The 27,290-nt window shown below is 41.4% G+C and overlaps 2 protein-coding genes across 2 annotated transcripts in view; both read right to left on the reverse strand.

Annotated features, from left to right (window-relative positions):
- The window catches only part of traf4a (tnf receptor-associated factor 4a), a 34,408-nt gene extending 25,647 nt beyond the window's left edge, over window positions 1–8,761 (reverse strand). The window contains exon 1 of the mRNA XM_061072970.1: window positions 8,485–8,761. Coding sequence (XP_060928953.1) covers window positions 8,485–8,627 — 143 coding nt within the window. The 5' untranslated portion in view covers window positions 8,628–8,761. The remainder of the gene's footprint in view (window positions 1–8,484) is intronic.
- A 2,744-nt stretch (window positions 8,762–11,505) lies between these two features.
- On the reverse strand, window positions 11,506–21,520 carry nek8 (NIMA-related kinase 8). Its single transcript, XM_061073662.1, has 15 exons — window positions 21,474–21,520; window positions 19,869–20,074; window positions 19,106–19,338; window positions 18,876–19,007; window positions 18,215–18,423; window positions 18,038–18,117; window positions 17,759–17,943; window positions 16,836–16,983; window positions 16,319–16,395; window positions 15,982–16,099; window positions 15,702–15,852; window positions 15,003–15,166; window positions 14,593–14,745; window positions 12,722–12,880; window positions 11,506–11,545 (listed from the first exon to the last, which is right to left on the reverse strand). The coding sequence occupies exons 1-15, from the start codon at window positions 21,518–21,520 to the stop codon at window positions 11,517–11,519; spliced, it is 2,091 nt and encodes a 696-aa protein (XP_060929645.1). The 3' UTR covers window positions 11,506–11,516.
- Window positions 21,521–27,290: the final 5,770 nt, after the last annotated feature.

Consider the following 27,290-nt stretch of genomic DNA (forward strand, 5'->3'; position numbering starts at 1 on the left):
GCGGTCGCCAAGGAAGACGCACGGTTCTTCTTTGTGAAGAGGAAGAGATGAGCAACATCAGGGCATTGAGGACACGTTCATCGAATCAAATGAAAATAACTTTCAGGAGTCTTTCAAAAGTAAAGAGTTATACCTGAGCTGGCTGTCACCATTAACTTCCTGGCAGGCGATGGATGACATGACCTGAAAGTGAGAGACTCAGAGCTGCAGCGACACAACCAGAGGACAAACATCTCCATGGAAAAATGAAAAGTGTAAGAAATACTCAGATGTTTTACTGAAGTACTAATACTACAAGTCAAAGTCCTGCATTGAATATGCTATAATCAATGCATAAATGTCATTTTGATTCTAAAGCTGATTTTTATCTTTTTATCTCTGTGAGACTTTGACTAATGATTTTTTTAAATAATGGATCAATCTCCTGGCTATTTTCTAGATTTATTGATTAATTGGCTTCTTAAATTCGAATATTTGATATCAATTTTTATGTTAATATATCTATCTCATTATGCTCATCCTTTTTTTATCATCTTGACTTTCTATTCTCATAATCCCTTGTTCTCCTCTTGTGTGCTGCTTTTCTTTATACACAGTCATAACCATCAGGATCAATAAGGATCAATAAAGATCAATACATTTATCATTATATCCGTCACCATCACCAAACCTATTTTCTTTTACCAAATTATCAAAACAGAAGCAGGTAAATGTGGCTCAAACTAGAGCGATTTTTACATTCCGTCACAGGAGACAATCCAGATAAGAATTTAAAGCGCCCTCCTTTGCGTTATACAAACAGCTGTCACAATACGAGCCTCGTAATAACATCTCGTCTGCAGCTGTGTGAAATCGCCGGAGCGCTTTCTCCCAGCGATGTCATCATCACAGCTGCATCTCTGAAGCTCCTCAGCTTCCTCTCCGGAGAATGGCCGCAATTACCTTATCCTGAAAGAGGCCCGGCCCAACATCTATCCGTCTGTCTCTGGGGGGACGGAGGACGGATGGACAGACGCAGGGATGGACGGCGCCGTGGAAAACACTTTGAGAACAAACGCTTCAGAGCAAATCCACAAAGAACAAAAGTGTTTCCTCAGTCAAAAGGTATTTTGGCCATTAGAAGCTTATTCGCTGCTGGTAAAACTTTACATCTCCATTAACTCCTATTAATTTCTAAAGTGCTTCCTTGAAAAAACTGTGTGGTTTTATACTAATAAGTAGAAAAAAGAAAAAGTTCTGATACAGATATTTTGCTTAGTCAAATTTCTGCTGAATTTAAACATTTAAACATATTTATTTTCCATTTATTTTTATTAGAAACTTTTTTCATTTTTCATTCATGCTGACTTTTGAGTTTTTTAGACACATTTCATGGGTTTAACCTGCTATTCACCGACTGCAGAGACTCAAGGCTGTGCCACAAAGAGCTGGAAGTGCTCCAACTCATCTCACTATATCTTAATGGAAACTTCAAAACCTGCACTTTTAGTCGATTTTTTTCATGCCTGCTTTTATCCTTTCCAAACATGGGTAAATTACTGGGTATCAGATGTCAACATCCATTTCCTCACTCTCCCGTTGTTCGTTTGGATTCCATTCTTAGACTCTGTTGACAACTGTGCTCTAGTTATTTCACAGTGCTTCAAAGATGAAATGTTGCTGTTCCCACAAGAGCGGACAAAGAATTTAGCTAAATTTAAAATCGCTGATTAAATCATTTCGGCAAACGTGTCCAACGCTCACGGGTTGTCATCTCTCAAAAGTGAGAATGTGATGCCTTTCTTCTGTTTTATAGTATCTCTGTAAGCTGAGTGTTTCAGGATTTAAACAGTTTCTTTGATAAAAACACACTTATTGAATGAGCAAATTTGGCTCAAATTCTGATTTACAGAGAAATGATCAGTTGATTTACAGCAAATCAAAACAGTTGCAACAACACTTTCGTTTCTGCCCCAAAATGTGAATATTTTACAGCACCAATCAAACTGAACCAAACCAGGATCAATGTGGAAGTGTCTGTGCTGCAGGATCTGTTTCTACTCCAGAGAGTAAAGCACCTGAAGCAGTGAGATAAACATCCGTGTTAAACTTTAAGAATCAGTCACTTCTCATGTCATCTGTCAATTAGTTTCAAAGTCCAGGAGTGTGATCAGGTGTAAAGTTCAGGATCCACCGACTTGTTATTCCCTACTGTCAGAAACAGAGTGGGTGGTGCAGCGTCAAAGGAGTTCTCTTCTCTCCAGGTGCTGAACGACCGAGTTCAGAGCCATGACTCCTCTCCTCTGACACTAATGCTGCCGTATCTCACTGCATTTACTCCCCCCCACGCCTCCTCTGAGTCAGTGGCTCCTTCTTTGCATTGATGTGCTCAAATTTACTGGGCTGTTTCCAGCTCTGTCCCCCCCGACAGCAGCCTTCAGCTCTGAGAGACCCTCACAGACCCCAGAGAGCAGCATGGAGAGACCCCCGGGAGCTTTGAGTCCGCTCAACACAGCTTCTCTCTGTGCGCAGCTCACTGACCACCGGTGTCGCCAGAGAAGGATGGCACATTAAAGTCCCCCCCCCCGAAAACGGTCCGGATCCGGACCCAGGATGCCCGCGCAGCCTTCGGACACCTGCGGGGGGGGGGACTGTGAATGTCCCTGTGATGGGGCCGGGGGTCGGGAACGGGAGTGGACACACGGGCATTCATCAGCCATCCGTGGCATCGCTCCCATTCAAGACACAGATACCCACTGAGACACAAAGCCCCAGCTGCCCGGAGTGGCAGACTGACACACAACATTGGGCAGCAACGCAACACAACTCCATTTAGGCCTTAAAGAAACGCCCCAGCCGCCAGAGCCGCTCTATACATCCCATCTGGACGGCTGCACGCACAATGGACAGAAGTGGATTTATCATGTGTTTAGAGGGACAGAACTCCTGCCACAGATAAACATGTCTCTGATCACATCTGTGCTTTTATTCCTTGAGTATCCCTTTCAAAATAAATCACCCTTTAACACAGGATTTCATTTACTTTAAAAAGGGAAAACAAATCATTTAATAAGAACCTTGTCTTTTCAGCTCTGTAGAGGAACGGTTTAACATTTTGAGAAATAGGCCCTTTAACTTCCTTGGAGGAATATATTCGAGAAGCCTGTGTCTATTGAATTTGAAGCTACAGCCGGCTGCCAGTTAGCTTAGCTTAGCATAAAGAACAGTAGGTGGATTCTGTTAGTTTTGGACAAAGCCAGGCTAACGTTTCCTTCTGTATCCAGCCTTGATGCTAAGCTAAGCTAAGCTAAAAAGATAAAGCCTGTTTATACAGAAATCAGTGGCCAAAGTCTCAGCGCAGAAAGGAGGAAGGTTTTTTGGGGAAAATGTCTTGATCAGCAGATTAATTGTTAACGAAACTAATCATCAGTTGGAGCCCAATCCATCCGTACACTGTATAAACCCAAAAATGTTGACTCTCCAGAAAGAACTATGGATTTTTCTTCCGCTAAACTAAACCCCCATATTCGAATGAAACAGACAGTTCCTGGTGGTACAAGAGGAAGTAGGTGTTTGTCTGTTGTACTTATAAAGCTGGCGACTGTGCACCAGGGTATTCAGACTCTAAACGCGTGGGAGAGCGCTGCAGGAACAAAAAAGCGAGTATCACCTACATCAGAGGAGAGAAAAAGAAGAAAAAACTACACTACACGCAGCGGATGTGTCAAAGTTAAAATGAATCACAGTCCATTCCCCAAAAAACACCACCCTCCCCTGGCTTTTTGGACAGTGAATAATCGAGCTGGGGAAACTTCTTGTATTGGGCCACTTTGGGGCTCCTCGTGACTCCGGGTAAGTCAGCTCTCGCTCTATATACGACGCGGAGGCCTGTAGGAAGAAGCTCCCGAGCTGAACAAACCAATTACACCCCTGTCAGGGCCGTGGCCCAGCGCTGCATCATGCACAGAGAAGCCACTGTCACATCGCATGGCATTACTGTGGCTCAGTGGACCCGGGACTGATGAGCCAGGAGGCCGGGCATGTGTGGCACGACTGTGAGCTCCACTTAGCCCTCACACACTGGAGGAAACTGGGTTCCATACCATTTAATGTTGTTCTCCTCGTGGTAAAGAGGCAGTGCAGTTCCAACAAAGGCCTGCACACACTGAACTGTTGAAGCATGTGACTCATATATGATTGCGTTGGGTTGTCGGAGCTGCGGGGGGGTTGCTGCCTTTGGTCCACGACTCTCCTGCAGAGCGGGGGGTGCAGCCTCCAGGACTGCTGTGGCTGCTGCTGCAGACGATGTCGACATTCCTCCCCCAGGGCCCAAACGCATCCCATTAGCATCACATGCTAACATGCCCCTGGACACAGAGGACCAGCACGTAGCAGCGCTCGGACTCGGAGAAGTGAGAACGATTCATGCGTTTCCTCGAGTTCCTCTCAGGGAAATTCAAGAATTAACCCTTTTCATGAAATGACTTGGAAGTAAACAACATGTATGAGCAGCATATAAATAATAATAAACTGATCGCAACACGATGTAATGTAGTTGTGAGCAGATTTAGATGTTTACTAATGTGCTTGTCACCAATTGTAGCTGCTCGTGTGGGCTCCCATGTTCCGGCTTGATTAAAGCTCTTTATTAATAACTAATCTACATGTGTAACTGCAGATGTGATGATTAAAACCCCAAATTCGTGACTTCATTATGAAGATAATTGCAGATTTGATTGCTAAAACGTTTTATTAGTGACTTATACCTGCAGACTTATTAGAACCTGAGAAACTCGTGACTGTTTGTTGACAATTTGTCATTTATCATCTCCTGATCTTGTTAATGATTTATAACTGAGATATTTAGCATTAGTTAATGATTTATCAACCACTGATGGAGCTATTTGTTATTTTTACATTAAACGTTACACTATGTAGTAACAGAGAGGTGTAAAAATATGTTTCTATCGCAGAAATATTACAGATATATAGATCTCAGTGCAAAAACATCACGTTCCTCCGTGAGAAGTGAACTTGTTTGGGTTTTTTGCTTTTAAACCAGATTTCCTGCTCCACTTCTCAGGTGGAATAAAGGTGAACTGAACATTTATATCCTCAGCACAGGACATTTCAGCGGCTCCTCCACCTCCAGCCGCACAGAGACGAGGCTGCAGCCCAGCGGACAGGCGGCATCGTCACCTCTTTAATTAACAAAGTGTGCCAGCCCAGTCTCAGTCTCAGCTCTCGTGGCCATCGAGTGCCTTCATCTATTCCTGCCCGTGAGAGGAGTTCAGGTTTATTGAGGCTGACAGACAGTCGTTAGCTAATGCTTTGCCCTTTGTGCAACCAGGTTGATCTTTTTGCCTTAATAATTGAAGGCCGTGAAACATCCAGCCCGAGCTCGCCGGTAAAGTCTGTCCACTTTCACACTTGTCACACGCTCCAGATCTCATTGCTCTGTTGCAACAAGCTATGGAAGAATGTTGGTACGCTGTTTGACTGTTCATTATCATTTCCTAAGAAACTTAGTCATCACTGAATTTACCTATTACCCAACTGTTGACACTTTACCTCCCTCGTTTAGCATCTGTAAGCAGCACGTTAATGGATTTCATACATGAAGCAAGAGGGCAGTAAAGAGGGCAGTATGCAAGTAAAGTAAAGTAATAATAGTTATAATGTAAGGAATATATACAGTGTGTTGATCAAGCATTAATTAAGACACTACAACTTACTATAAAGCCGTACTTATATTAGACATACCTTTATAAAAAAAGGTCATGCAGGTCAGACAGAGAGGAATCATCACATCTGCATCGACATCCTGACCAAGGAGAAGCACACAGGCACTCAACTAAAGAATCCTGAGTTTGGAAACTTCAGAAAGTCTGTGGGAGTGATGAAACAAAGGAGCATAAAGTGGAGGACGAACTCGGAGGTGGGCAGGATGAGGCAGACAAACGTCAAACCGATAAACTCGCGAGCGCCGTTCCTCCCTCGCTCTTTTTGTTCATCCGAGTTTTTGCTTTCCAGCCAGATGCGTGTGGCTGATGCCTTAACAAGCCAGAAGAGGCTTCCTGATGACTCAACGTATACACACACACACACACACCAGGAACTCACGACAACCTGGTTTATGTATTCACAGCGTTAATCCATATCTCCACCCCCCCGCTTGTCTCATTCTCTGACACAAGACGATTGGGAGCGTGAAATGTTGACATGGAAATATTGTCTGGTTAGATTAGATATTCTGTTTTCCTGATGGCAAGTGTTGTTTTATTTATCTGTGAGTTTCCCTCAGGGCGTCTTCTCGTTTCATCGAGTAACAACTGAAGCTTTTAAGATCTTTTCCGATGTTTCTTGCAGTTAAATAGCAGCAAAAAACCCAATTTGTAACTGAGACCAAACTCCAAAATAACTGCAGACAGAGCAGCAGCAACACAGCAAAACAAGAAACCACTGCGTTTTCTATTCATAATAAAAATGAATTTTAAATTAAAATGTTATATTTGACTTATATACAACAGCTTTAAGGCTTTGAAGATGAAACCTGTTTTCAGCTTCTCCACTTAAAGGTGAGCAAACAGCAAGTTTCGGTTTCGTCTTTATCTTTTCCAAGGAATCACTGAAGCATGTCAACATGTCAACACACGTGCAATCTACAATACGGGAAACTGGAGTTCTACTGTAAATCATCCATGATTCAGTAACCATAACAACATCGGGACGGTTTGCTGTGTGAGTAAATAGAGAAAACCCACTTTTATTCACAACATGTGAATGAATGAAGCTTTTTATCAGTGCGTCACGCAGGTGAAGCTACAACTGTCGTTTTCCTAACAAAATAATCAGCTGATTATGCCTTTAACACAAAGTTACATGATCAAATTGGGCCTTTTGAGTAAATATAAAGTATTTTCTTGCTCAAGTTTCTCTAATGTGAAGATTTGCTGTTTATTTTCCTCTGTTTATACAAGCGTGCTGAGACATTTGGGGATTTCTGGGCTGTGGAACTACAAGAAACATTTTGAGACGACACAAACAGCCCAGAAAGCAGAACTCACATTCCCACCATCTTCCAGCTGAAGGTTTTATGAATCTACTGAATTAAGTGGACGGAGGAACAACAACAACTTCAGATTTTAGGGACCAAAACACTATTCTTATACAACTATAATAAATGTTCTTAGTTTGGCTTTGACACAATATTTCAAGGCATTGCTCTTCAACAACAAAAGATTGATGGACACAAAGTTAAACATTACATCTCCATGAACAAATGTGTCCTATCACCACATGAAGCGATAACTCAACAGACACATGGAGCTATTTACTGTGGCCATGGCCGCATTAACCTTCTGTGGGGGCCTTGGGGCAAAAGTTGGTTGTTGGGCCCCTACTGCCCCGCCACTGAAGACGACATTAGACTTAATGTGTTTTTAGGTTGTTGATGTTTTCTTCGTGTGATTACTTAGTCATAAGAACAAATTGGATAAATCACAACTTTACAATAAATGAGCTCCGTATAAACCAAAGTAGTAAAGGTCGATTTTGACACAACAAGATGTGCGACCAATCAGATTTCTTACAGCGCTTGTGATAAATCAGATTATGTTTGGTTAATAAGAAAGAACATAAGACTTTGTGGCCCCTGGCTGATTTGAAGTTTACTTCATGACGAACACACGTTTGTGCTGTAGCCTGATGATTTGCACGTGTCGTCCAAGTTATCGTTTGTATCAAAAGTGAGATTCAATAAATTGCTTGATAGGTAATTAGTGACTCTTCTGTGGTGGTATCGTCATCAAAGCTTAAAAAACAATGACTTCCTTTCAACAAGTCTTAACACACACGTCAATGTCCAGCAGATTAGGTGGTGAGTTGGGGGTCTGACCTCAAAACGAAAGGTCCCTCAACACACACACACAGACACACATTCATCTGCATTGCCCCTAACCCACAACAACCCATGCAGAACTCAGCCACCCTGGGGCCAGATCCCAGACAGGATGAGGAGGCAGGGGCCCTCTGCAGGACACACGCACCACAGCATGAAATACACCCTCAGAATAAAAGACAATAAAAGGGGAATTTGCACCATTTTGACTCATGCAACAACAACAAAAACCACCTCCTCTGCCTGTCCACACGAAGTCCCCGCATGGCTGCCCCACAGACAGGTGCTGCTCACACTTGTTTTTGTGCACATGCACCAGAGCAAACACACCTGAAACCACAGGATGGGGGGGGGGTGGGATTGACACCAGGCTCTGCTCACCAGTCCAGGCCTCACATCCCAGTCTGGTATAATCAGCTGCACAAATATAACATAACGTAAACCCCCCGAAGAAGAAAGGTGAGGAGGACACACCTACACATCCTTTATTTACTGTGCATGCCTCGACCGAAACCAGCAGAGGCTGCAGGCTCCGGTATCGGAGGTGGATCACACACACACACACACATGCATGCAAACACAAACACACACACACTGCTGTGTACCTGAGGAATTCTTGCAGGCAGGTGTCACAGAAGCGGTGTCCACAGGTGGACACTTGGACCGGCTCCCGCATCGCCTTGCTGCAGAGCGGACACTGGAAGCGTCTCTTTGGCTTCTCCAGGAACTTGTAATCAAACCCGGGCATGGCTGCAGCGTCTCTCGGCGTCTGTCTCTGCAGGTGGTGGGGGGGGGGGTAAATGTCCCTGGACCCTGTCTCCCTCCCTCCCTCCAAAGGGGGGGCAAACAGGATAAAAACAAGGAGGTGGGGGTAGGTGGAGGGGTATATTCAGCTGCGGTGCCGGTTTACACCGACGAGAGGTTCGTGCACATCACGTCCCTTCCTCCACCGACACCGACGGATCGGGCGAGTCCTTCCCCACCGCAGAGTGTCCTCCTGCCGGCCACAGAGAGCAGGAAGCACCGGTCTCCTGGAGGAACTGCTGCTGGAGGAGCTGGGTCCGTCCTGTGAGGGTTTGTTGTGGCTGTCAGAGCTGCGGTGTGGCCCTGGCCTCCTCTCTCCTCCTGGGTGGATGCAGCACTGACACACTGAACACAATGCCCTCAGCCCTCCGTCTGTTTAGGTGCAGCAGAGTCCCGCCTCCTCCTCCTCCTCCTCCTCCTCCTCCTCCTCCTCCTCCTCCTCCTCCTCCAGGCAGGAGGAGTCAAGAAGCTGCTCTCTCCATTTTCTCCCCCTCATGTCCCTGAATGCATCTTTAATTGAGCCTTTTGTCTGGCTGCACAATCCTCTCATGAGATGCATGTTGATTTCATGCCCATGCTTCATGTTTATTGTTTGTTTGTCCAGTAAAACTCATGTTTACCTCCTTAAATACACATAAACCGGTTTTTACTTCAGAGATGGTAAAGCTGCACTTTCTTAATTGACGGGAGAGAGAAATTCAGGATTTGATTGTGAAGATTTAATTGTTAAAACGTCTAATTAACCTCAAACAGTGGCATACAGTGCAGTGAGAGGTGACAGACGCCCCCTGGTGGTGGAGCAATCACACAAAATGAAGGTATTCTGTATTTTTGTCTTTATTTTATTATTAATCCATGATACAAATGTGACCAGTATAAATATACATATTTAAAATAAATGCTTGACTTTAGTTACAATTCTGATGAAAAAAAATCAAGTGCACATCCTTTTAAACACTGGGAATGAAGATCATATCCACACAACTGGATCTTCTCTCACGAGCTGTGTTGCCACCGGATTACATCATCATTACATCATCACACAAGGCAACCACAGTAAATGGTCCATGTCGTCATAGAAGGTGCGGATGCATCTTAAATAATCAATAATTACATTAAAAATGTGATTACAGTTTGAAAAATAACATAAGAACCTTCATAAATACGTTTAGATTCAGATATACATTAATTAAAACATAATAACTGATTATATATCACGATAATTACAATAGTCAGAGCGGCTGATCATTAATCTGTTAATCAAGTTATAAAGGAACGTACATAATGAATCAGGTGATTAATGTGAGACTGTGGGGGCAGAGTAAAGCAAAGGTATAATCAGACTGTCGCTGAGAAATCCTGTGGTGCATATTTGGTGCGATGTTGATTTTTATCTCATAATTTTAAAGTGATGAGGTTTTATTTTAAGCTCAAACCTCTCAGTTCAGATACACACGTTTCCTATCCACTTGTACTTAAATATTTATTTCAGCAGCTTTTGGTTTTGATATTAAAAAGATGTAATAACTTCTCAGTTTCTGAAAACCTCAGCGTCTCTAATTTAAGGCTCATGCACAGTGAAACCATCCTCTAATGCAACATACACTAATATAAACACATATAACATACACCAGTTGTTTCTCTCTATGTGCTGTACTCAAGTGTTTTTAAAAGCTTTAACATAAGAAAATATTCTGATAACTACAAATACTAATTAATAGTTGAAAAAACATGTTATTTTACTACAATATTTGACTCCAAGGCACCAGTGGTGGTAAATACTGCAACTACATAGGGTCTTGAGGTATTTGGATTTAACTTGAGTATTTTCATTTGATGGTATCCAACATTAAGACTCTACTACATTTCAGAGGTAAATATTGTTCTGTTTAATCAACCCTAATAAATTTGGCAGATTTGGTTTCTTTGCAGATTTAGATTAGTAAATTAAATATATTAAACAATTATATATATATATATCCTCTCATTTAGAATATCACTACCAAGTTATGTATATTGCACTATATCTATTGACCATCATATTCTGTGAGTGTTTAGGTTGTCCGAGTGAGTGCTCCTCAAAGATTTATACTGAAAACTGAAAACAGTTCTTCCAACTAACGATCCCCTAAATGTAGATTATTCACAAGTGTCTGAAATCTGTGTTTACTTTTCCCTTTAGAAAAAGAAGAACAGAGTGAGTGGGTTCGGACACAGTCAGGCCCTTTAACACCATGAAAGCTTGTTTCTGTGTAACCCTGAACAACAGGTCGTTATCTGGTCTGAACACTGGGTTACAAATGTATGTGAGGGTTAATCCAATAAAGCACAATGTGACCACTGAGGACGTGATGCAGATGAATGCGTTTGGTTCATTTGACTGATGAACTCCCAAGTGGCTCCTTTCTTTTCTCTTCTGTGCTTTGTATCATCACATTCACCAGTGACTAAACAGAGCTCCAACCAGCTTCATGGTTTATCATGCTCACGCTGCAAGTGGGAGAGGACAATAGTTCACCACATGAAAGCGGCCTAATGACTTCCTGCAGTCCGGCTTCAGTCACAATGTTACAACCTCTCTTTATCCAACCTGGTTGTGAGATACTCAGGTTGTGACCTTTGCTCCATGAGAGACACTGAATCAGGCACAAACATTCATCCCTGAAAAAAAAGCATAGATACAGAGGAGAAAGACCAAGTGAAAACCTGAGGCCGCAGCTGCAGTATGAAAAGAAATCTTTCAACGGAACCGCAGCTGGAGGAGGAAGCCGTCACCTCACACGGCCGCCGGGCTGCAGGACGGCCGCTGAGCCGGTTCTTCTTCAGGACAAAATCATCTCTGGACAGAATCCTCGAGCAAAGCTGTAACAAGAGGCAGCAATTCATCTATAGGTAGATTAACACAAACTCCTCAATTATCACCTATTGTGATAATTAATACAGACAGTTGTCAGCATAATCTACTTCTTCCATCTTCTCAAAAGTGACGGTTGGTTGGTTTTCATCATCACGCATACGTTTTGTGATTGGATGAATATACAGATGATTATTCAATTCACAGCAGATTCAACAATGAAGAAAATAAACTCAGTTGCAGCCCTGAACATGGAGGGAAAATACTTGTATTGATAAAAGCGCTCCAAAGAAAAAAACCTTTATTTTATGTATTCCTTTGTCTTCTGTTGACACACATTGATAGATATTATAGATATAGATATAGATATTGAAGGATATTGACCCAACTTTTAAGTCTTTAGATTAATTTCTTGACATTATTTCTTCTTTGATTCCTAAAGATGTTTATTTTTTGTTTATTTTCATCAATGTCTCTCTATGGATTGACATTCTTCTTTCTAATTGATGTAACTGATTCAAATTGATGAAAATGAAATGTTCCATTATTGATAACAGCCAGTTTATCAATTAGACTATTTAAATGTCTATTAGTGCCTCTTCAGTGTTGGTTGATCTCGGTCTCCATTGTCTCGTGGGTCAAGTCACAGGAAACGTTCAAACAGCCGCCCTGCAGCCTGCAGCCTGCAGCAAGGATTACCAACATCTCTGTTACTTATTAAATTGTGCTGCAGTTTAATCTTCCCTAAATCTGCAGCTATTTTCATTTGGACTGTAGAGTCATGATTTAATCCCACCTTCACTGCTTTTCAGTTCACGTCGGGATCTCTGGCTTTTGCACCGACGCTGGTGTCCATCATAAGAGGTACGTGGCCACGGGATTCAGCTCAGACTCAAATCTATATCATTAATGCAAAACTGGACCAAACAAGTTCCAGTATGGCTGAAAGGAACTAGTCACAACATGTTGCCTGACACTGGAAATGCTTTCAGATGTAAAGGCTGTGTGAAAAAGAGCTGTCGTCATGTTTTTAAGCCAGTGGACTTTCAGACTTACACATGAATCCATTCACAGTTCTCCACAGAAAAACATTTCTGAGAGGATTCATATTCTCCCTGACAGATTTCACCCCATCCCGACACGTCCCAGTGTTTGTTAACAAAGAGTAATAAGCAAAATATTACGTTTCACTGCCAGCAGAGTGTTGCCATGACAACAAGCCACTGATGTCACCATGAACGGGTGACTTTCGTCAAGCTGCACTGCCTTTGGTATCCCAGAATCCTCCTCTTTCCTGCCGAGGCGGCCACGGGCCCCCTTTCCCCAGGTGTACACCTCCCCTTCTGTGAAATAACGAAAAGAAAAAAATCAGGGGAACAAGGAGCTGTTTGCTGTTTCTTCACATTAATCCACACAAATCTTTAACTGATGACTCTGTCTCTCCTGCAGTGGCGGCATAATGGCTCAATCTGTAGGAAGCGGAACAAAGCTTTTCAATAACAAAGAGAACCGACAGCCATGGCTGGCACCGCCGGATTTCTCCCCAGGGAACCGAGAACTGGCACAATACGTCATTTTTACCATGTCGCCCCCAGCTTTAAGGACAGAACACACATTGAGAGACGCACGAGTGCACACACACACACACACACACACACATACACACACACAGACAGACACACACACACACACGTTAACCCACATGTTTAGGAGACCGTACCAGCGGTTTTGTATTTTTACTCCATTAGCTGAAACCACTGTATAGATTACATGACTGCCAACCATTTTCCAACAAAACATTTTCCACCTAACCATTAGTTTTAATCTTTCAATTTGCAGAGGATTAACAACAATCCATCCCAGTGACCATGTTTTTAAGTCAGATTCCTGTCGTGTGGTCACAAAGTTTAAAATGCTGTAAAAGCTGTTTTCATGCAAAGCATCTAAAACCACAGATATCTGAGAAATGCGGCCTCCACTCAGAGCAGAGATGAACCTTGTTGTATTAACTGCATCTCACACACAGCTCTGAACAACTCCTTTCGACTGAGGGATTAACAATGACTGAAAATATTGAAAATGTTTCTTTTTTTTAAGTCAGCTGCATAATGGCAACTGTCAACTGTTAATGCAAAGCCATCAAAGTCTCATAATCTGGCTTAAGAATATTTGTTTATGATATGCTTTTAAATTAATACTTCATAGTTTTCATTTAACTCTGCAAACAGTGACAACAAAACACAAGAGTTTTAAAGCCTCTGCACATCTGTAATATCCTGAGATCTCCTCTAATTCTCTTTTTCATGTCATTTGTAGCGTCAGACTTTTAAAAAGTGCTTGTCTCAAACTTCTAAATCATAGTTATAAATGGGAAAGCTCTGATAAATGATGAAACAACCTGGCTCTTAATATTAGGTAAATGTCTGAACCATGAACAAACGGTTGCTCAATGAAATTAAACCGAAATCTAATGGATATGTCGCTGCAATGTAAATCATAATACCATCTACAGGATATTAACGTGCAAGTTGTTGATGCTGGAATCTGAAATCTATCACATATGAAGTAACCAAAATCAAAGCTTTGGTTGCACATTTAGAAAGTTGTGGCACAAGCGTCGCCCACGAATGAGCTGAAGAAGAAAGTGGCAGAGAAGTGGAACCAGTTTGGCAGCAGTGACAGTATCACAGATTTTGATAAAACCCTACTTGGTTTACAACTCTGTGGACTGCAGCCAATCCTAACCCAGCTATTTCCTCTCCTCTTTGTTCTTGGCCTCACCATGAAAGTCTATTTTATCCAGTGGATTTTGGTCTGACTGCAGCGTTAAGTCTGTGTGTGGGTGTGTAAAGTCTGAGCTTGACGGATATCTTACACTCTTTTGTTAGCACCTGACACATCACACCTTTATCATTCTTATAAGGTCAACTGATCTGGTGACCTCATATACGTTGCAGCCTGTCGTCAACCTGAGCAGAGGTCACCTGTAGACGTGGTTAAGACCTTAAAAAAGTGAGAGAAGGTCAAAATATCACACATGTTCCCTTCTACTCACCAGATCCGATAGCTAAGGTGAAAGCGTCTCCACAGGCTGCCATGGCGATGCCCTGCATGCCGGGTACCGGGTAGGGCACACGGCTGCTGCGACGGGAGCTGCAGCCCATCTGGCCGTGCTGGTTACTGCCAAAGGTGAAACACTGACCCCTATCTGGAGGAGAAATGTGAGTTTTGTGAAAGTCGTGATGCAAACAAAACCATCTGGGAGCTGAAACTAACAAATTTGTTGCTGCAACAACTGAAAAAACTAGTTTGGCTGGTGCTGAGTGAAACTGTGACCTTCTCCTATTTCGCACCATCATAGAAGAAATCACACAGAAATGTATTATCGCCAAAGAATCCGCGTCAAAATGTCAAAAATATTATATAATATAATGATTTCATTAATGACCTTAATGATTTCTTTACCTGTAACAGCAACAGAGTGGGACGTTCCAATGTCAATGTAAATGATCTTCTCAGAGTCGAGCGGCGCTGATTGGATGGGGCTGTACGAATTAACTTCTTCCACTTGATTTGAGGGATTCGGTTCCTCTTCGGCTGTTATCTTATCCAACCCGAGCTTATTGAACCTGAACGCAACAAAACGACAAAATCTAAGTATTTCAACAGAGACAGTTGAATGTTGATGCAAAGTTTTGAATGTATATAAACATAACTTTGTGACAAGACCCGTAAATATTAAATCAGTTTTCTTGTTTGCTGCCTGAAACTGCTGAGCTGCATTTTTTGAATTTGTGCCTCTTACAAACACATCTACATCCTGTCCTGAGTCTCTGTGACAGTGAGGGATTAACGATGCGAGGAAACAAAGTGTTTGTCACTTTGGGAGAATGCTGTCTCACAGGTTGCGAACCAGGAAACTCACTCTCTGCACCTTTAATCTACCACCACCCACAGGCACAAGAAAGAGTTCATACAGGGGGCAGATGAGAAGGATTGGTTTATAAAATGTTAACACGAGTAGATCATTTTCACAAAGTGCAGCAGTGCTGTTTTCTCATTAAATGAGAAACGAGGGATGTTTCACTGCCGATCACGAGCTCCTCAGTCGGTGTTCACTGAGACTTATGATCAGTGTTTTAGGATGACGAATACAATAATTACCTGTTGCTTCCACACGCCATAATTCTGTGTTGGGTGCTGACAATCATGGAACAGTCGACTCCACACATGACCCTCTGGGCCTCAAATTCCACAGGTAAACACACCTGCTGCGGAGAGTTGTGGGTGTCTTGGTCCCCGAGCCCCAGGCGACCTTCCAGACAGAGTGAGACTCAACAATCATGTTGTGTGCTGATGAGCTGTCGTCATTAATCAGTCATATAGGCAAACAAATGCTGAAAAGATAGACAGAGCGGATTCTAAAACAGTTAATTTACGATACCATTGTCTCCTCTTCCCCAGGCAAATACTTCTCTTTCATTTGTCACGGCGAGAACGTGGGAAGCGCCGCATGACACCTGAACCAGCTCGTAGCCGAGGAGGGCCTCGACTATCTTGGGCTGAGAACAAAATCAGAGAAATAAAGGAAATGTTATCCAATAGTGATGCAGCTTCCTTTTGCTCAATTGCTGCACGTCATACTGTCTCTCTGCTGCCAACTGTCCAACAAAGGTCAAATGGCCAACAACGTGAAGTTTGTCATGTTTTTTTTTGGTTTAAGTTTAAGTGTACCTAATAAAATGCAAACTGAGTGTGCATTAATCAGAGTGAACATGTACCTGTGTTACATCATTGAAGTTACCGTGTCCTAGACAGCCATTGCTCCCACTTCCAAACGTCATAATGATGCCCCTGTCTGCAAATTGAGAAATAAAGAGTAAGGGATTAGAGGCATTATTTGTTGATGAGTGTAGGTGTATTCATCGGTGGACCAACAGAATACCTCTAATCCCTATTTTAGAAATGCTAATCTGCATCACTACAGTGAAAAATGATGAGAGGCATGTGAGCTGGGAGGAAAGGTCTTTAATCCTGTGTTTTCCGCTTTGTGATGATGGATATACTGAAAGCAGCTTTCACAACACACCATCACACAAAACACTAACAGAGCACCACAGTTTCAGCTCAACACAATTGTACTTTAAAATGTCTGGGTATGAAGGGTTAGGGTTAGTATGAAGGGGAAAAAAACACTGGTGCGTTAAGTGCAGACAATCAACAGCCAAGCTTCCTTTCTACACTGAGCATGGCTGTGATCTCTTTGATTTTATCTCCAAACAGGAAAAGCCCACCAACCTGTCATGCAGGTGGTGAAGAGATCACCACAGGACACAGACTTGATGGTGACTCCAGACTGACCCTCGAGGAAGCGAGAGATGAACTGCGGCTGCATCTGCTCCACCACGCCGGGCAGGCTGGCCTCACCGGATCCCACTGACGGAGCCTGCAACAATTTGTGGTTATTAGTTGTTTGTGTGCAGACAGATAATTAGACTTTTCTGAACTAAACTAAACATGTTCAACTGGAAAATCCACCCGCTGACAGATGATTAAACACCATCAGTCTGTGATGTTCACTGCCTCCCAGCACTTATTTTAATATTAAACACACATATTCCCCAACCTGCTAAATTTACCCCAGTATCTGTAACTGATTTCCTTCATTTTCCTACAGTTCAATATAATCCAGAAAATGGAAAATGGCACGATGCTTGCTTTGGTTTGAATCTGTTTGCAGTGTGAGCTACTGAAGCAACTGAATAATCTATTTCTGCTTCTTCAACACAGCGATTCTTCTCTGTGATGTGCTCTTGAGTCTACACAGAAGCTCTCTGAGGGGCTGACACCAAAAGCAGATCTTTACCGGTGATATTTTTAACATCTGAAAAAAAATGACGTACTGCATTTTAACAGCTGTAGAAATACAATCCGATGCTACTTTACACCTGCAAAATCTAATCTAGGATCTAGGTCTGCAATATGGGACAATAGCTTTAACCATAAATTCTACCTTTATAGAAACAAAAATGTTTATTATTTATATTGGCACTGTCACATTTAAAATACATTGATGCTTGAGTTTGTGATGTTGAACAGGGCTGCATCATATCAAGGATTACTTTATATTAGACTGGTTATAAATGTATAATTTTTGTATTAATAAATTGACTTAATTGAAGAAGGCTTGTATGTTTAACATAAGTATTTTGTACACAGACCTCCCATGTGATCAGACGGCCGGACTTGGTGACCCCCATCCTCTGGGTGCGGCCCAGGGACACCTGCAGCACCTCGGTGTTGAGCATCGGCAGACGCAGCGGCGTTGAGATGCCACTTCCCCACGTGTACACCGAGGACAGGGGGAGGGAGTGCACCTTCCCCGATCCTAAACCGAATGATCCATCTGTTTCAGCCCAAGAAATAACAATCAGTGTGGTTTAGGTACTGCAATCAGTTTGGTTCAGGTGGTTCTGGCCGTCAGATATTATCTGAATTACCTCTGGACCTGTTTCCGGGAACTCTGCCTCCTGCTCTGCCTTGGTGACAAGGGTGCATTGTTGACAGTGGTTTCTCGATCCTGAAAAAATCCAGAGGAGGTGATTTTTAAGAAAGATTTAAAAAGCGTGTCTCCTTAAGACCTCCATCTTCTCATCACCTGTGCATTCGGATCCCACCTGCGTATTTTGACGTTGCCTATATCTGTGTAGAGGTTAAGCAGGGGCCTGATGCATATGGGGAGGGCCATTATTTCATTGAGCTGAGGACGTTTGGATGGATCCAGATTGAGCATGTGGAGGATGAGCTGCCGCAGTTCTGGGCTGTACCGGTCGGATAATGGAGCGAATGTGCCGCTCATGATCTTCAGAACGAGGGCGGGTAGATTCTGAAAAGGCAAAATGAACGAGCACAAGTTTTAAGAATTCATTGGAAATGTGTAAAGAATCCCCCAAACTCGCTGCTGAAGGAATAAGACTTCCAAATTGGTAAATCACTGTGGAATTTGGTTCTGAAGACAGACAGGAGTTAAAGGAAAAAGAGTTGATTGAATTATTGATTTGTGTTAAAATCAAGAGCCGGAGGAATCTGCTTCACACTTAAACACTGAGCGGCACAGGGGTCTTCCTATTGAATATTCTGAGAAGTAATAAGTGTTGCTCTCTCGTGGCGAAGGTAGCGAAGCTCTGATGTTTGCTTGATTCACTTCCTTTGCCAAAGCAATATTGAATATATCAGACACAGAATAAGAATAAAAATACTGCAGAAAATAAACCAAATAGTAGTATTAGAAACATCAATATGTGTTAGAGATTTTTGTAAAGAAAAGGTTTTCAGTACCGCGGCCTCGAAGGCTCTCTTAAGGCTTGCTAGCTCGTACAGAACGCAGCCCAGAGCCCAGATGTCACTCTTCTGGTTATAAGGTTTCCCTTCACACAGCTCCGGAGAGATGTAGCATGGAGTCCCAACAACCTGCAGAGCAAAAAAAAAGAAAGAAAGGACACAATCATTCATGCACGTGCAAGAATTCAAGACATAAAGATATGTCCAAGGCAAAGAACTCCGCTCACCGTGTACGCTTTGCTTTTGCTGACGAGGATTTTGGAGATGCCAAAGTCCCCAATTTTGACAATCATCTGGTGCTTGTCGAGAAGAATGTTTTGCGTCTTGAGGTCCCTGTGCAGGATGAGTTTGTTGTGGACGTGGTACAAGGCGAGTAGGATCTGCACAAAGAAGTGAAGGATCGTGTCCTCGTCCATCAGAGAGTTACAGCGCTTCTGTATGTAATCAGCCAAGGTCCCACCTGCATGGAGAAGACATTGAGAAAATCTGTCCATTGAAAGCAAACTAACTCAGACACTGATTTGGTTGCTGGGTCAACATGATGATATCAAAGCCAATAAGTGATGGTTTTAACAGGCAAAGGGTCAAAAAGCAACATAAGAGGGAAAGCGAATCCACAGAATAATCATCTCGCCCAATTATTTTGTCATATTTCTCTTTATGTGGAAAGACATCCAGAACTTAAGGTTTAGTCTTTAACCCAAACAGAAAACCTAAATGTGTAAATGGAGGCCGAATGTTGGGTCTTGGTGTCTTGCCTCAGAATTTCCCCTTGCATTTACCTTCATATGAAACCTAAAACTTGAGCGATTATCCCTCGAATCACCTCCACTCTCACTGATATTAGGTGTTATCATGTAGTCTTCCCAGGCCTGACACGGGAAGATGAAAAATGGTATGGCGCCCTACAGCACTAAACCATGGGAAACATGATTTTCCTGCACAATGAACAAAAGGGGGTCGTGTAATAAGATATTACAGTAATCGTACCTGGTGCATACTCCATGGCTATCATGAGGGCCTTGTCTTCCAGGAAGTTCTCATAGTACTCGATGATATTCGGGTGGTGGAGCAGCTTCAGCACCTGACACTCGTTCTGAGCCGACAGACGTTCGTCTCGTGACATCTGCTCCACTGGGATTTCCTTCAGGATGACAAAGGCACCGTCACTGCGCCGGCGGCACAGGTGAACGATCCTGACGGCAGGAACAGGAAGAACAATTAGATGCAGATTTGTGGTTTATATCTTTTGTGCCCGAGTGTTGATACTAGTTTAATGATTGACACACAAGTTTAATAGATTATTTGAGGAGAATAATAATGTAAAGAAAAGTGTGGCAGCATATACGTGCATTCGTTTTCAGGAAGAGGAGAACATATAGTACTCTGCTCCTTTTTGAATGTATAAGATGTATTCACAAAACACACATTTGTTATAATTGATCTCTCATATACCCACTTGTTTCTCCCTTGTTTCACAAAGTCTTGTTTTCATCCACCAGATCTACATATACACGTACCAGTGGAACTGCTCAGTACTTCATTAATACCTTACACATACAAATATAGCTAGAATGTTAAAGCTGCTTTATGAAGTTAACTTTACTGGATATTATAACTCGCCTTACTAAAATATTTGGCAACTTGTACATTTTTTCTGACAAGGCACAATTAATTATTTAATGCACTAATGGTGTAAATATTAGTTATGAGCCCCTAAATAATTTGGAATTATGCTGTTTGACCACCTCTGGAAAAACGACCTCTGGACCAGAACCCATTAGAAAAACTGCTTATTAACATTTTCAATGTAGATGCAAGCTTATTGTGGTATAAATATTACTATTTAACAACTTATACATATGGTTTGATTTGCTTTTGACTTACTATAGATCACATGTAGATGAACAGTGTTGACAAATGTTAAAAAGCATTTTTTTTACATTTTAAAAAGTTACAGTTCAGCTTGAATCTTTTGTGTTTTTGATCCTCGGTCATAAGGCAACTAGAAATGTAAGAGGTAAGTAAGAACTTAATGTTTCTAATGAGTCACCAGCTTTGGGGAGTTTACAGTTTATTTTCAGATAAAAGTAAAACCCAGTCAGTCAACTGTACTTGTAAATGTTAAATAAGCAGTTTTTCTAATGGAGTTTGGTCCAGATGTTCTGCAGCATCTTACCAGAAGGTGAAATGAAATGGTTTCTATACAGATGTTATACTGCTGGATTAAGACTCTACACAGGAAGAGAAGGATTTCCCTGGAGACCTAGAATCTGCTATTAATCAAATCTCATACATAAAGTGATAGTACATGATGTACACGAAGTACTTGTCATTTAGATTCCTCACACAGACACGCGTTTCAAGTAGAGACACAGTTTTATAAACTCCGAACAAAAGCTGCTTCGTGTTTCTGGTGTTTGCAGAGGACGCTGCACATCTGCCGCGTCCCGTTACTTTTCTTTTGGGAGAAACTCTGAGGCCTTGTTGTGTTGTTAGCTTTGTTAGCTCACTGCTAGCACCACCGTGTTTTAAACAGAGGTCTGTACTGGTGACGCTCCACAGCTGAGATGTGTAAATAAACTGGGAGATTACCCGAAAGCTCCTCGTCCGACAACTTTGATCTTCTCGTACTTCTCCATCGCTGCCTCCGCCGCTGCCTCAAGTTTCCGCCGTCTCCAGGCAACCTCACAACTACAGCGAGAGGCGAGGGACAAAGGCGAAGAGAAAACTCCTGCTCCACTCAGGCACACTAACTAGCGTCAATAGATTTTAAATCTACACAATCTGAAACCTCTGCAGATTTATCATTGCTTTTAAACATGTTACATTATTTACATCAGTGCTTTATTGCATATTGATCATATTATAATATTTCAAAGTTACTGTTTTAGAAAACTGGAAAGTACTCATTATGTCAATTTATTGCTAGAATTTGTATTCTTTAATATCACTCTAAGGATCAATTATAAAGATATCTAATTTTAATTTTCTTTAAAATCCTAGTGGAATAATAAAACAATAATTTCAGCTCTACAGTAAAATGACATAATCCTTTATAAGTCCCACAGTGGGGAAATTTGAGTCATCAGGCATCACTAAGTAATAATAAGTAACGTGTAAGAATAAAGATACTTAGATGTAAGGTAAGTTAAATTATAGAAAAAAATAAATTGAATACAAACTAAACTATACAGTGTAAAAAAAAAGAAAAACATATGTACAGTTTGAGAATATGTAAAGTGAACGGATTATATATCAAATACATTTTCAGAGAGGAGGATGAATAGATTTGGTGTCACTGAGAGAAAACTAAGTTTACAATTTACCTTATTCACCCTTCAAGGTGCAATTTAAGGCATGAGAGTTTACAAACCAAAGTACACAAGTGCACAAACAATTAACTTTTATAAAGTCAATCTTAAAATATACATATTACAAAGTGTCAATAACATTAACCAGGCCACAGCAAACAAATTTATTTAGCAGACTATAAGAAATATAAACTGACCATTTATTGTGGTTATTCATATTTGATGTATCCTTGAAAACCCAAATTCCCTCTATTTATTTTACATGCATGCAATATAATATTCATGATATTCGCTAAAGGTATTCATAGAGGACATGTGTGGGGATGGTGACATTCTTAAACACCTTTGCCAATAGTTTTACAGCTGAGGTAAAGAAGGAAAACGATAGTTTGTTAAAAAATATATATTAAATATATAAAATTAAGCATGTGATAAGTCTACAAAATAAACACAATACTGCATACAAGTTAGATTTTGCGCTGTCACTGATGTTTTCATCACTTTTATTGAATTGTGTGTTATTTAACTTTGATGCCAGAAAAGATAAACCTGAATCACGTGAAGTGAAAGCTGAAATGGAGACAGTGAGAGACGGTGAGACAGATGTGATCAGTTCAGCGTCTGGAGATTGGACTTCAGAGAGTGCTGCCTTCCATCCAGACGCCTGGTGATTATGAAGCTCCTTCCCCTTGTCTGAGATAAGCAGGAAGGAGCCTTCGTGAGCACCGTTTCCCCTCTCTGCCTCAATGAGGATAATAAACGCCTTGTGCAGGGACAAAGCCTGCTCTGTGTGGTGCTGAAGTACATACCTCCACTATTATCATCAATCTGGAATAATGATACATCACCACAAACAGTGATCTGCGTGTAATTGAACCTTTTCTCTGCAAATGAAGATTGTCTGGGGGAGACAGGTGAGTATAGGTGGCTCAACAAACAGTGGTTTGCACTCTCTCTGGGGTATTATAACTCAGGATCACCTGAAGGAGTCTTGCAGTTGTCTGTGCCACTCCTCAGACCAGCTCAGTGACATATTTGGCCTTGTCTTCCATCAGCAGCAGATCTGTCTCGAGATGAGACAGTCAGAGTCCGGGAATGTATCGTGCGGGACGGTGAAACTGATGCTAAGGCCAGTGTAAACAGCAGCGCCTGAGGATGTGCATCTCTGCCAATTATCCTTTAAGATTTCTCAACACACATGACAGGAAGTCGTGGGCGAGGTGGTTTCATCACACCGAGGTTTTCACCTCCTGCTCTCACCTTAAGCTTAAGATATAGATGTGATATATATAGACATGTATATTTTTCATGAATATTATGACACGACAGCAGGAAAAATAGACTTTAATAATGTATCAATCAGGATAGAGTTGCCAGAAAAACATAATGTGATATTGAAATTTAGCTTCAAATATTTATCATACTATCAAAATCAATAAGACCATGTTTGAGATGATGAATAGCTTCTCTGAAGACTGAAGTTTTATCCAGCTGCTTTCTTGTTTTTTCATTTTAATTTACTAAGATGTGTGCATGTAGATTAATATTTGTGTGTGTACATATCTGCATATACTGTATACATGTATTGGAATTGAAAGGTTCTTTTTTAACTAATTTACACCAGTAACTTGACTGTTATTCCTTTTATTTGCTTATAGTTATGATTATTACTAATAGATGGATAGATACTGGGAGACTGAGCAGCTCAACAGTAGTTTCTTCACTCCGCTGTGACTCGGTGCTGCAGCTTCAGCCTCTGCAGTGTGAAACCTTTTGTTCTGTCTTTTTGTGTTTGCCGACAGAAATCCTAAGGTGTGCTTCTCTGGAACCCGAAGCTGTGAGGAATTACAACCCTCTGTGACAACGCAATGAGAGAGACCTTTCGTTCTCACTTCTCACATATAACCACTGTGAGTCAACCAGGAAACATAATTGATGGTATTAAGTTACATTTCTCCTTCTCTGGAACCGCAGGGTGTTGTGTTACAGAGCGCAGTGTTCTCAGTGGATAGAGATAGATTAATTATATGGTTAATCTTTCATGCTCAAAGTTTTATACTTTGATCGACCCCGATGAACCCGAGTCACTTATATCACACATTCCGTAGCTCTCTCCCTTTTTGTTCTCACATATACTGAACAGACGTGAACTTGAGTGCTTCATGATCACCTCATCTCATCAGTTCTATTATCACATTTTACTTTCTAGCATTTTAACTATCTCAACTGCAGGGAGATGACGCCCCTGAGTGATCAAGTGAGGCAAAACAATTCTGTTAGTTTGAAATACTTGTTTTTACCCATCAGGTTTTGCTGCCATCTACTGGTGTTGTATTAAACACATGTGCAGATGTACTCCCGCAGATCAAGGGCAGAATTATTTTCTGTTCAGTTTCGGTCAAGCTGTTACAAGAATAGAAATATCTGTGCCGGCCCACAGCCCCAGGAGGCGGCTACGAGCACCGGTACATATGATTCACATATTCATATGTATGCCAGCATGTTGAGGCAGCTTCCATACTCCAAACAGAGACCTCGATTTGAACATGAACTTAACTTCAAGATATTTGGTTAACTGATCTTTATTTATTTATTTATTCAGTAAGGTGACAACAATAGGCCTCATCAGGACCTCTGCAGTTTTATTAGGTCCCGAGCACCGAACAGTAGGAGACAGTGGGAGGCCCTATAGAAATTGTAAGGATTATTATTTTATTTTTTCAGGCAAATTAATTGGCTTTTTGAGGGCTTCAACATCAAATTCTTACCAAAATTTGAAGAAAATTAGAAAGTGGTGAAAATGTACATATTCTGGAGTAATTTTAAATGGCAAAATGGCTTAACCGTGCCCCCCAAGACCCCTGGAACGTGTTCACATTGACCGATCATCACAAAAATCGATCAAACAAAATAGTCTGAGGTGTATTTTGAAAAACGCAACAGGAAGGCCGCCATTTTGCATTTAGTGGCCCTATTACACATTTTTACTTTAGGTACTTGTCAGGTCAACTTCAAATTGAGATGAGTGTCATCAAATCCCAAGGTTCTGTATCATGGATTCATACATGGACCATGAATCCTTTGATGCTGAGCCGTCAACAAACAACTCCACTCCTGTAGTGAAAGTGGTTATAGATCAAAGGAACCTTTGAGACAACATTGTCCAATTGACACAAAATTGCTCATGGTACATCAGAGCCCCTACTTGGACAGATATATTAGTCTGTATGTAATAATACTGAAGGCGCCACCTACTGGCAACAGGAAATAAGCTTTGTTTTACAACTATCATTCAATTTACACAGTAAGTAAAAACAAACACACAAGAACTCACACTTCTTTCTTAGGTGCAGTGTTTAGGGGTTTAAAGGAATACGACTAATAAACAGGGTTAATATAAGAGAACGTGTGTTAGGGCAATTTTAGGTGAATTAAAAATATTTAAAGATGTTTTAATTCACATGCATCGATGAGGATAGAAGTCTGATTTCAAAAATTCATATGCACAGCATTAAGGCAGAAGTGTAATCCCTAACCCTAACCCAGGACAGGGTTTTTTACTTCACGGAATGTGTTTACCTGTAAAAACCAAAAAAAATAAACAATACACTTATTTCTATTTACTATAAAAGTTGGAATGTAAGATTTATAGAAAATTTACTGACAGCTTAAAATAATCAGATACGTTCTGTAGTGGATTCTGGATGTGTAGTTTTGTTCAGGATCCACCAGAGAGCAGTATTTTAGAAACTTTCCTCAGGTCTAAGGGAGCTGGAGGTGGAACAGTAGAACAAATGCTCCAAGATGAACAAGAAACACATCTCCTCATCCACTCACAACAAAACCCACGTATACTCTGTGATGATTTGACACATCAATCACTACATGTAAACTGGGGTTAGTATGTGTATGGATATGCACTGTGGTTGTTGTTTTACAGGTAAATCCAGAATAACAGTGAAAGCAGGTTGGTCTTGTTTGATCCACCCGGCCGAGGCGAGTGAGATCACGTCCATCACATGTTTATTTTCTTATGTATCATTTCTTTACTTGCTCGTACAATAAACCCGTGCCACTGCACTTTACCTTTAACATTTCATACAAACCTCTACAGTGAAATGGGTAGACAGACATACTCAGCATTTGTTGAATTTCTTTATTTGTTGTATTCTATTGTCTACTTCATTCTGACCTGCCTGCTGCTGTAACAACTGGATTTCCCCCATTGAGTTTGATCTCATCTTATCTTATACAGTACACGTATTCATTTTTCTATAAATTAACATTACTCTAGTAACATTGCATCACGTCCAGTCCCGGGTTTGTTTGTGTTAGCAATATGTTGCATTCAACATCAAAGAGTAGATTGAAGTAAACACACATTTTTTATCAAGTTAAGTTACCTTTTTATTTTTCTTGCAGGCTTAAACACTGTTTAAGTGTTTATTGCTTTGTTATTCTCACCCTGTGTATGGCTGTGTATTTGCTCTGGCCCACCCACAGTCTATGGGTCAACAATAATATTTGAAAACGTGCTGCCCGGCAGTTCCTGTTTTTTTTTGTGTGGCCCTGGTGACCACAGATATGCTGGTGACCACTGATGACATCACTGGGACAAACTAAGTGGAGGGGGTATTCTTTTCTTCAGTTTGTTTTGTGATTTCCAAGTAGTATTTTTGTTGTGTTTTATTTTTCCTGTAAAAGAGTCAATCAGTTATTATGAATGAGTTTTTACACTTGGAAATAAGGAGGGGAGATTAGTTTGCAGGAAATATACTGTGTCTGGTTACCTGCTCTTGATGGTTCAGGCTGAAGGTGGGAATTGCACATCCAATTTAAAGGTTGAGTGTGTAGAATTCAGTGATATATAGTGGTGAAGTTGCATGTTGCAGCTGAACACCCCTCACCTCACCCTCCCCTTCCAAACATGAGAGAGAACCTGTGGCAGCCTTCAGTTTATCATAAAAACTCAAAAGGTGTTTAGTTTGCCTCCAGTCTCCTTCCTCCCCTGGTTGAGGTTGTTTCTAAGGCAAAGGTCGGGATCTTCTGGCTGACATCAAGGCGTCAATGTCTTAGTTAAGGGAATCAGGCCGAGATT

This window comes from Limanda limanda, chromosome 6 (genome assembly GCF_963576545.1).
Source record: "Limanda limanda chromosome 6, fLimLim1.1, whole genome shotgun sequence".
NCBI classification, from domain to species: domain Eukaryota; kingdom Metazoa; phylum Chordata; class Actinopteri; order Pleuronectiformes; family Pleuronectidae; genus Limanda; species Limanda limanda.